This window comes from Danio rerio, chromosome 21 (assembly GCF_052040795.2).
Source record: "Danio rerio strain M-AB ecotype USA chromosome 21, GRCz13ab, whole genome shotgun sequence".
Taxonomy (NCBI): domain Eukaryota; kingdom Metazoa; phylum Chordata; class Actinopteri; order Cypriniformes; family Danionidae; genus Danio; species Danio rerio.
In genome coordinates, this window is record NC_141041.1 from 48975669 (window position 1) to 48987863 (window position 12195).

The 12195-nt window shown below is 41.6% G+C and overlaps 1 protein-coding gene across 1 annotated transcript in view; it reads left to right on the plus strand.

The window, feature by feature from the left end:
• tmlhe (trimethyllysine hydroxylase, epsilon) overlaps positions 1-12195 on the plus strand; it is a 30309-nt gene that overhangs the window by 8972 nt on the left and 9142 nt on the right. Inside the window, exons 4-6 of the mRNA XM_087301951.1 lie at positions 1314-1593; positions 6064-6183; positions 9761-9997. Of these exons, the coding sequence (XP_087158077.1) occupies positions 1314-1593; positions 6064-6183; positions 9761-9997 (637 nt within the window). The remainder of the gene's footprint in view (positions 1-1313; positions 1594-6063; positions 6184-9760; positions 9998-12195) is intronic.

Below are 12195 nucleotides of genomic sequence, written 5' to 3' on the forward strand. Positions count from 1 at the left end.
AATGAAAATGCATTATGTTTTTTTCATTTTCATTTTCATTCTGCAGCAAACATTGCACATATGTCTTGGAAAATGCTAACTGAAATACAGAAATACACTGCCATTTACATATTGCATTATCGTTTTGCTTATTACATTTCAAAATTAATTTTGCTACACGCATCCCATGCTGTTATGCTGAAAATGTAATCCTGCGTTTCCTAGACGCGAGTGTAAATGCATTTAGGACAAATAACATTTAAATGATCATTTTGCTACAGTTTCTGCTTGTACTTTATTCACATCAAATTCAGTCTGTGTAAAGCATTTTCAATTTAATTTTGCTACTTATAAAGCTTTAAAATGTGGATACAATTTACAAATTAAAACAGTGTTTTAAATGAGAAATGCAAACAATGTAATTTAATTTACATTTTCATTCTGCACCAAACATTGCTCATATGTCTTGGAAAATGCTAATTCAAATACAGAAATACATTGCCATTTAACATATTGCATTGCCACTTTGCATATTACATTTTGAATTGAATTATGCTACTCGTATGCTTCCATACTTATAGTCATCAAAATGCAATATCTCGATTCACTTGATTCACCTGAGCTGTTATATACACTTTCTTCTGGACATTTTGCACATACACAATGGAAGCCAGGACAGCAGCATTAGTGATTTATTCACTCCCAGTCACAAACCTTCCCTCAGGACAAAAGCTTTTGCAGTAAAATTGTTAAATTATTGTCAAATATTTTTTTAATTGCTCCTTTTTAGTTTGTATGGGAATAATTGACTTGGAGTGGTTTTCCTAAAACCATTGTAAGTCAACTAAGGATTACAAATGTGACAAAGTTCAGCTCAGGCCTGCCACTTTCTGGGCGGGGGGTCATTAGGGGTTATTAAAACTTTGCGTACGCCAGGTTTCACCCTCACGTTTGGATTTACTAACGTTGAAATGAATGTGGGAATGTGCGTTGGTCCAGTCCAACTTCATGCCTGGCGTACGTGTGTTTCTTGTGTGTGGTTGTTTTAATTCCATTGGCGACTCCTAGAGGCAGTTGTGTTAAATAGCACACTACAACGTGTCTGAGCCGTGCAATGGCAGCTGTTTGAGACGGGATCATCCGCATGTCTAGCAGGTTTATAAGGTTTCCATACCATGCAGTTGACTAGCCAAACATTACAGCGCAATTTGCAGCTGTCGCCGGTTTTCCCAATGTAATCGGAGCGATTGACTGCACACACATTGCCTGAATTTAGTGTCCATGTAAGAGTGGGAACCCTGAATGAAGTCATTTCCCTGTTGTTTGTAATCCAGGGCCAGATGGTCACGTCACGCGGTACAACCTAGCATGGCTAGCCCAGAACAGCTACGAGGGCCAGATGAGGAGTGCCATACAGCCTCGCATCCTCTGGAACGCACACATTTACTCCAGTGCTAAAGTTCCCGCTGCAAACTGGGACAAGTTCATGAGCTGCGACGAGGAGCTGAAGAACTTCCTGAACAACTTCCTGCTGTATGGGATTGCATTTGTTGAAGGTGTTCCCCCAACTCTGGAAGCCACAGAAACTGTGACCCAAAGAGTGAGCCTCATCAGGTCAGTCCTAGTGTTTATAATGACTCCATTACATCTCGCAAACTCTTTTTGATGGGAAATGTAAGGGCACAGTTTGTCATTTTTACCACTAGGGGGCGAGTGTTGACAACAAACAAAGGTGTAGTTTGATGGCCGAGTGTGGAATGGGGTATATGCACAGCTAGTGTTTTTAACCCTACCAATAGGGGAATTACCAACCTACATCACACATGAAGTCACACGGGTTCAACCACGCATACCGGATGCAAAAAAAGTTTGTAAACTTTCAGAATGCATGCGCAGCGAGGTTGCAGAAAAAAACAGCAGCGCTAGTATTTACAGCGAGGGAATGACAACTGACGCGGTACAGAGTTTGTTCTTGTATTAGAGATAAGTTATATTGATTGGGGCTGGATGCTTGGCCATTTCGTCTTATCCAATATTCATTGAGAGGGTGTTATCGCAAATGGACCTGTTAGATGAACGGCGCTCACTTTATCTATAATTTTGCAGAATTAACTGCTTATTACTGAGTGACGAGCTGTTGTAATCAACCCAAGGTCATTCTGAAAACGTAGCCCTGCAGACGTTTCTGCAGACCGTGATTTACATGGCCGAAGGTACGTATGGCTGCATTTAGTTTTTTCAAGCGAACGCTACGGGGCGGTGTGACGCCGTTCCTCTTCGCGCTCGCCGGCTAGGCTGACGGCTCACCTCCGTGTGGAGGGCTTTCCCGCCACAACCAGTTTGTCTGGTTAGCTCGTCGTGTTACGTTGGCAGAGCAGAGGCCCGGAGGAGGAGGAGCCAGCCGCGGTGATGACCTGTTTCAAGTCCGGGGAAGAGCGGTTCCAGAAATCTGGTAAAACAAAAAACAGAATCCAAAAAATAAAGGGAATGAGTTCATAACGGGGCGAGAAAGGGTTGAAATCCGAAAACGCGATCAAAATCGGACGAGGGCTTTTCTTTTTCTGGACGGTATTTGTAATTCGTCGCTTGGGTTTAGGGAAGAAGGTGGAGGAGGAGGGTGGCTGGGTCAGCTGATTGGTCGGCCGCCCAGTCAATCGTTCAGTCATTCAGTCAGTCGGACAGACGGTCACTCGACAGCAGCCTCTGGCGGCTTTTTACGCAAGAACAGTGCGGGTGCGAACGGCTTGCGAGAGGCATTCAAGACGCGAAAAAGCGCGGCACAGCGGCCTCTCACGGATTCGCAAAACGAAAACTGCAAAAATACTTACCTCCTGAGACGTATTTCGCGGTCTCCAGAAATGTCTGCGGGGCTACGTTTCCAGAATGAGCCTGGGTTGGCTATAATAAGCTGAAAGCATCATGTAAATAATATATATAATATGTAATCAACATAACTTATCTCTAATACAACAACAAACTCTATACCGCATCAGATGTCATGCCCTCGCTGTAAATGCTAGCGCTGCTGTTTTTTTTCTGCAACCTCGCTGCGCGCGCATCCTGAATGTTTAGTGTATAATCTTCAGGTGAACGGTTAATGTTACTTTATTCAGTTTTTTACGGTACTTTTTACAGCATCGGTGTTCTAATGTTATTAAAATACAATTAGTTAAATAGACTTAAGCATTTATTTAGATGTTCAAGTGTAAAACGAGATGAAAAGACATTTACTTGTGCCAATCCACTCAAGAATGCATTATTTGGTGTCATGGCTTCAATCAAAAAATGTGATTATAATGGAAGTCAATGGGGCAAAAACAGTCGCCAACATAATGAAAGGGGAGTCCAATACACAAGGGTTAAGGAATCGGCAAACAAAGACCTGGTCCTTTTTCAACTTTCACTGTCATCATGCCACCTTATATCTTTTTGGCACACAGGTGTCTCTATAGCATTAACTCCACTAGCGCTCCCACCGCTTGAACACACCAATCTGCTTTCAAACGGGTCCAGCTGCCTTTTGTAAGTCAGGCACTCAAATGTAGGAGCTCCTTTTGCATCGCCGGTGACTAATGAGCTAGAGCTGGATAATTTGCACATTTGGACCCATTCTTGTTCTCCGCTGTAACAGGAGTACTCCTTAAGAGCTCTCTGTCCAGAGCTTTTGTTAATCTGTCAGTCTGACAGAAAGAAGTTCAGGACCACCAACCCCTTTGCATTTTTAGTCTTGCATTTTAGACAGAATTACTGAAGGGGTGGTAAGGCTGACAACGGAGCAATCGGAAGGAGAGCCATGCCATCCTCAGTGTTTGTGAAAGATACTTTAGAAAGTAATGCATTACAATATTGAGTTAAGGTCTTTGCACACTGAAGTCCGAAATATTTGTCACGTACACAAAGTACAGAGTCTGATGCGTATTACTTAATCCATTCAGAAAAATTCGCAAAACATTTTTTTATTTGATAACTTAGTCCCTTTATGTCTTTCCAACTGCAACCCCGTACTGGGAAACACCCATACACACATATTCACACTCATACACTATGGCCAATTTAGTTTTGTTTGCACTGTGTGGCAAACCAAAGCACCCGGAGGAAACCCACGCCAACACGGGGAGAACCTGCAAACTCCACACTGAAATGCCAACTGGTCCAGCCGGGACTCGATCCAGCGACCTTCATACTGTGAGGCGACAGTGCTGACCACTGTGTCACCCTACGCAAGTCAATTCAAGCAGTGATACTCTGTAATCTTGATACTCTGTAATCCTCTCCTCTCCAAAGTAGAAACAGAAAGAGGAATATGCTACATATTGTGTTCATCCAACACTGCGTAGAGAGGAAGGAGAGACCGATCTCCTTCTTATCAGAGAGCTGCGCTGGATTATCCCCAAATGCAAAGTGTATTTCAGGAAAATAATTTGATTCATTGCTTGTGATACTTCACATAGTATGTACGCAAACGAATCATGAGCAGAGAATGGCAGTACCATAGACTTTATAATAGATGGCGGCCGCGTTGACATATCGCAGCTGCAGACCATGAGGTGTCTTTTAATTATAATCAGGGCTTGACATTAACTTTTTTAATCACCGGCCACTGTGGCTAGTAATTTTCCAATGTAACTAGCAACTCTGCATTTTCAGTAGCCACAATTTTGTTGTTGGGTAAATACATTTTATATGCATAAATTTGACGTTGACATGCTAAAATTACTTGATTTAAATTGTGTGTTATGTCCACATGCGTTCTCATTCATTTCACTTTTTGTGTGTCGAGTATGAGCTTGTTTAATGAGCATGAGCAAATGGGTCATGGTTTCACAGTGTTATATTACAATTAGTTTTTATTTCACACGACTTTTTTAGAGCTCAAAATTAACGATTTACCAAATTTATCTCTATAACCACACTAAACAATAATTATTTCTCAGCCAAAAATTTTTAATGTGTCGAAACAAGCAAAGTATAGCTGTATACTATACTTTTTATTTAACAAAACATTTCTTAAAAAAGAAAGAAAAGCAATTGACTTTTAAAAAATAACTATCGTCATGTATCAAAAATATGCACAGTAATCTGTCCTGGATAAAGATCTCTCAGATCAGCAGTTGACTGCACATAAATGCAGAGTTCATCTCCAAAGCAATGTTGTAAAAAAAAAAAATTAAACCATTTTAACAAAAATGAAAGCAAATAAAACCGTAAGCAAATGAAAGCAGGTGAAACATACCATGTGTGATAATGGAAGGATGATCACATGCTCACGGCCATTTAATAATCTGTTCAAAGTGAAAGCAACCGGTGCTGCTTACAAAAAGACAAATTTTGAGCTCTTAAATGGATCAGGACTGTGGATGCATGTTCATCACTATTTGTCTAATTTATTTGAAAGAGAAACGATGACAGTTGCGTCTCCAAAACCTGTTCCAGACACGGTTGCTTCACGATTCGGCAGCGCGCACGCGTTTTAAGCAGGCATCGCATTACATCAACTGTTAGCGCGAGTGATCATCATCCTCTCATTCGGTATTCACTTGCTTTCTTCTGCTCGCGTGAATTATTTTACTTCTCGATTTTTAAGATCACATTTGCACGCATATTGGGCCATCCTTATACTGTCGAACCCTGCTTTTAGGAAAACTACAATTTAAAAAATTATTTTCAACCAGCCAAAGTGGCTAGTGGAGGTGTCTGTCTAACCCGCCAAAGCAGAAATCTACCCACATTTGGCGGGTTGGGGGGTGTTAATGTAAAGCCCTGATTACAATGTCTATGGGGAGTACTTTAAATGTATGGGCACACACATACAATATGAATTGTCGTGAAAAATAATTGTTTCTTCGGTGCACCGCGATGCAGATGGGGACAATTCGATATCAGTTCAGTAAGAGATCATAACCAGTTATTACGTACTGACGTCATTTATCTCCTTTGGCAATGTCGCAGTAGAATAATATAGCAACGGAGGTGAGGGCGAGTAAATAAAACGCTCCAACTACTAAACGGTAGATAATTATGCACAACTCAGCTGCTTGTGAGCTTTAGTATGTCCCTTTAAGTATGTCAATTCTTTGTTTCCAGGGAGACCATCTACGGGCGGATGTGGAACTTCACTTCAGACTTTTCTCGCGGAGACACTGCCTACACAAAGCTGGCACTGGATCGCCACACGGATACGTCATACTTTCAGGAGCCCTGCGGGTAAACAGGAAAATCAGAGTTAAGCTTCAATTAGAAACCCAAGACTTAACATCTGACTGTCAGCTCGAGTTTCCTTAGGCCATGCTTAGATGAGCGGCAGGAGTCAAATTCACTTTCTCTCTGGTCTATTATAAGAGCTTAAGGGACGGATTTACTAACTGCTTATACCAGTGCAAACCTAAAAAATAACTCGGGATTTACCAAATAAACGGTGAAAACTAAGGTGTGCATGCACTAATTGCATGTGTAAAAAATTATTAGAGAGAGGATTGAAGCAGAACTGTGTCCTTTAGGTTTACAATCCAAAAAAGAATTAAAGAACCTGGGTGTTATTTTCGATTGTGATCTTAATTTTAAATCTCATATTAATCAAGTTACAAAAACATGTTTTTATCTTTTAAGAAATGTTGCCAAAATTCGTTCTTTCCTATCTTTTGATGATGCCAAGAAATTAATTCATGCTTTTATTTTCTCTCGGCTTGATTATTGCAATGCGATCTATACTGGTCTACCTAAGGGTTCTACAACGAAGCTGCAATTGATACAAAATGCAGCAGCCAGAGTTTTAATGAAATTAAAGAAACGAGAGCACATTACAGCAGTATTAATAGAATTACACTGGTTGCCTGTGCACCAAAGGATAGATTTTAAGATTCTTTTATTAGTTTTTAAAGCACTACACAATATGACACCTTCCTACATTTCCGACTGTTTAACAAAATATAATCCAAACCGTTTGCTACGCTCTTCTAGTGCTGGACTTTTAGAATTTTATCCTGTAAACCTGATGCGATCTGGCGGCACTTCTTTTAGCCATTATGCTCCAATAATTTGGAACTGTCTCCCCCTTGAAGTGAAAGAATCCCCAAGTATTCATGTTTTTAAAAAGCGTGTTAAGACACATCTTTTTAAAATCGCGTATGATTAAACAAGTTTGTAGGGTGTGCGCATTTGATCTATTTTGTTGTAGGTTTATGTATGTAATGTATGGTGTGTGCCTGCATATGTAAGGACTATTGTGTGTGTGATCGTGTGGATATATACTTATATTTTGTGTACATGAATGCTTTTATTTCAGTAGATGTGATAAGTTTTTGTGGTCTATTTTAATGCTTTTGTTGTTGTTTGTGAGGCACTTTGAGTTGCATGTATGTTGGAAAAGTGCTGTACAAATAAAGTTTATTATTATTATTATTATTAGTTGACTCCACTTAAAAAACTCGTCGCTTTTAAAGCGATTAGTTACTTTTAGGGGCGACGCAGTGGCGCAGTGAGTAGCACGTTTGCCACACAGCAAGAAGGTCGCTGGTTCGAGCCTCAGCTGGGTCGATTGGCTTTTTGGTGTGGAGTTTGCATGTTCTGCCCGTGTTCGCGTGGGTTTCCTCCGGGTGCTCCGGTTTCCCTCACAGTCCAAAGACATGCGGTACAGGTGAATTGGGTATGCTAAAATTGACCGTAGTGTATGTGTGTGAATTAGTGTGTGTATGTTTCCCAGTGATGGGTTCCGACTGGAAGGGCATCCGCTGCTTAAAACATATGCTGGATAAGTTGGCGGTTCATTCCGCTGTGGAGACCCCAGATTAATAAAGTGACTAAGCCGAAAAGAAAATGAATGAATGAATACCTTTACTTAAAAAAGTGAGTAAAGCTGTAGTATTTAAAGTAAATAGTTGACTATTCTTAAAAAGTGAGTAAACCGATGTTTTAAGTGATTAGTTGACTTTTGTAAAAAACAACAACACAGGCTCATTGTGAAAATGTACGCCCGTATACATTTCTGGAGATTTATGTAGCCATAGATATTTATGAGTTCATTTCATTTTTAAAGCAAACGCTACAGGGCGGTTTGACGGCGTCGACGCATTCTGTTTCTTTTCACGCTACCAGCTGACTGCTTACCTTCATGTGGATGGCTTTCCCGCCGTTTCCAGTTTGTCCAATAGCTCGCTACGTATGTCGGCACACTTGAAACGCAGAGAGGAGTTAACTGCGATGACAGGTTTCGAGTCAGGCGAAGAATGATCCAGAAAGCAGGTAAAACACAAACAAAAGGCAAAAAAATTAAATAAACAAGTACATAACAGGGTGAGAACGTGGTAAGATCTGAAAACGTGGTAAAAATCAGCAGCTGTAAGGGCTTTTATTTTTTTGAATTGCTTTTGAAAACACTGTTGGTTGGGTTTAGGGAAGGGAGAGGGCGGGAGGATAAATCAGTCAGTCGACAGGGGCCTCGGCTGGATTTACGCGAGAACAGCAGGAGCGAATGACACAAGAAAAATTTGAGGTCTGATAAAGCGTACAACGCAGCCTCTGGTGGATTCGCGAAAACAAAAACTATGAAAAAAGTACCTCCTGGGACGTATTTGGTGCTCTCCAAAAATGTATACAGGGGTACATATCTAAAATGAGCCTGGGTTGAAAAAAGTGAGTAAACATGATGCTTGTAAAGTGACTTTACTTTAGAAAATTGAGTAAACCCATTGGTTTTAAAGCGATTAGTCGACTTTAAAAAACAAGTAAACCCATTGCCTTAAAACAAAGACTATAGAATACACAAGACATGTCAATCATATAGTTTTAAAACGGGAAAAGTGTAACGGTCAATATGGCAAATGAATCCCTGTCTACTGGTACAGGAGCCAATCACCAATCGCTAAAGACGTTTCTCCGGGGAAGAAATTGTGGCGAATACTTGCTTGACAGAAATATATTCACATAAAGCTTAACATCTGATGATTAGGGTTAGGAAGAATCTGTTGATTCATTTACATAACAATTTTAAATGAACCAACTACACTTAAAAACAAAGGTTTTCTGGTTCTGTAATCTGTATGAAACGAACGTGAGGTACAGTCTGATAATGAATGCAGGAGAGAGGATGATAATGTGTAGATGGCCATAAATGAGGTCGGTGTCATGATCTTGTTTCTTTTGAGTGCGCATTATTCATTCATTCATTTTCTTGTCGGCTTAGTCCCTTTATTAATCTGGGGTCTCCACAGCGGAATGAACCGCCAACTTATCCAGCACGTTTTTACGGAGCGGATGCCCTTCCAGCCACAACCCATCTCTGGGAAACATCCACACACACACATTCACACACACACTCATACACTACGGACAATTTAGCCTACCCAATTCACCTGTACCGCATGTCTTTGGACTGTGGGGGAAACCGGAGCACCCGGAGGAAACTCACGCGAACACGGGCAGAACATGCAAACTCCACACAGAAACGCCAACTGAGCCAAGGTTCGAACCAGCGACCTTCTTGCTGTGAGGCGACAGCACTACCTACTGCGCCACTGCTTCGCCAGAGTGTGCTTAGCAACCTGAAAATATTTCGATATTGTTTGTTTCGAATGTCTAGAAACGAAACTAATGAGACAGATGTTGTTTAATTTTATTGGTGATTCCAAATATATAATGTAATCGTAAGCTTGGAAATCACTTGGGAAAACACTTATAGTTATAATTAAAATTTCCCAGGAGGGCTAATTACTGTGTAGATCCTGATTGAGATTAATAATATATGGCTGTAACGTGTTTGTTTTATTCCTTTATTTTGCTGCTGAAGCATTCAGGTGTTTCACTGTCTGCGGCACGAGGGCACGGGCGGCAGGACTCTGCTGGTGGACGGTTTTCACGCTGCCGACACCGTTTTACAGCAAACGCCGGAGAACTTCCAGCTGCTTTCTCACGTGCCGATTAAACACGACTATGTGGAAAACCTCAGCGATCATCGCAACCACATGATCGGCATCGGCCCCGTGCTCAACGTTTATCCCTGGAACAATGAGGTTTACATGATTCGGTGAGATGCGTTTTATTTGCACCATATCTTCCAGGCAATTGCACATTTTTGGTAACTCTTGAAAATAACGTTCCATCAGTTAATGTATTTACTAAATAAACCAACTAGCAATACATTTATAACCGTATTTTGTGTAAATGTTAATGTGATTTAATTTAAAGTTCATGTTAGTTCATATTACCTCATGGCGCATTAACTAATGTTAACAAGCACTACTTTGAATTTTAATAATGCATTAGTGAATGTTGAACTATGATTAATTAATGTTTTATTAATGTTTTAGAACAGCGGTTCCCAACAGGGGGGTCATATTTTTAAAAAATCTTAGCAGTAGACAACTAGGAGAATGATCATGTTGGCTTAGTTCATTTTATCCCCTAGCTCAGTGGTCCTCAACCATCAGTCCATGGATCAATTGGTACCGGCCGCACAAGAAATCAATAATTATTTCCGTTTTATTTATTGTCTCAGTCTGAACAATCTTTTATTTTAAAAAGTCTTTTATTTTGAAAAATTACTGTATTCTCTCACTTACATCTTGATCACTTTAGCGCCCAAATTTAACCCACAAGCAGCAAAATGAGTAAGAAACAGACGTCTTTGGAAAGTTTCTTTGCTATGGGAGAAAGGCTCAGTGAACGAACCGCAAACTGCCAAGGAATAGATCCGCAACCCACTTTTGGGCATCGACATTGAACGCTTAATCTAAAGAAATGTGAATTTGCTAAAGCTACTGTCACTTACCTAGGTAAGCGGGTTGGTCAGGGGAAGGTCTGGCCTGTAGATGCAAAAGCGTCCGCTATTCTTGAATATCCAGTTCCCACAACGCGGAGGGAGATTCGGTGATTTTTGGGCATGACTGGGTACTACCGGTGCTTTAGTGGACATTGAATTGTTTTCTTTTCTTTCTTTTTTGTTTCTCTGGAGATTTATTATTTCATTTGTTTTTTCGTTGTTGTGGGGTAAGGATGGCATCGTTATTTTTGGTTTTCTGGTAAAAATAAATTGATTTAAAAACGATTACTATGTTTACTAAGTTTATTTTTTATGTTGCTTTCTCTCTGTTTAAAACGAGTCATATTTTTTTAGAGAGGTTGTAACATAAAGTGATAGTGTGAGTTCAAAATCAGGTGAATCCACCATGGCTGTGCAAGAAGATCAACTGATGGAGATCGCAAATGACGGCGACCTTTAAGGGGCCGTTCGCATGTAACATATTTCTAGTTTGCACAAGTTTGTTGTTTACAATGGAGGTGCGCGGCTTGCGCAAACAAGCGGCGTGATGCACTTGCACCAATGAACCCCAGGCCGTAAGCACACCGCGAGTCATGTGACAAGAATTGACCGATCAGCTTCAGCTTGTCTGGAATGTTTAGATTTCGGTAAGACTAAATTTCTCAGACAAACACAGAACACACAAACACTGCAGCGCTTTGCACATTTCTCCATAAATAAAACTTGTATCAGAGTCACAGCAATGTTTTGTCAGTTTGTCATCCTCTGAGAAAACGGTTGATGGTCGCATAGCAACCTACGAAACACCCCCAACCCCCCGCAGTAAAATTGTCAAGCGTTGACCAGTGCGTGGTGATAAAGGCAACCCAAGCTCATTCTGGAAACGTAGCCCCGCGGACGTTTCTGGAGACCGCGATTTACGTGGTCGGAGGTACGTAAAGGCCGCGTTTGTTTTTTTTCGAGCGAACGCTGCGGGGCGGTGTGGCGCCGCTCCGCCCCTCCTCTTCGCGATCGCCGGCCGACGGCTCGCCTCCGAGTGGAGGGCTTTCCCGATGCAATCAGTTTGTCCGCTTAGCTCACAGCGTTGCGTCGCGGAGCGGAGGCCCCGGAGGAGGAGCCGGAGCCGGCCGCGGTGGACGACGACCGGGATCGAGTCCGGGGAACAGCAGGTTCTGGAAATCAGGTAAAACGAAAAACGGAATCAAAAAAATAAGGGCGAGAACGCGGCGGGATCCGAAAACGCGATCGAAATCGAAGACGAGGGCTTTTGCTTTTTTTTTTTTTCGATCTGGCGGCTTTTCGCGCGAGAACGGCGCGGGCGCGAATGGTGCGTGCTACCGAGAGGCGCCCGAGATGCGATAAAGCGCGCACAGCGGCCTCTCGCGGATCCGCGAAAACAAAAAACGCTCGAATACGTACCTCCCGGGACGTAAATCGCGGTCCGCAGAAACGTCCGTGGGGCT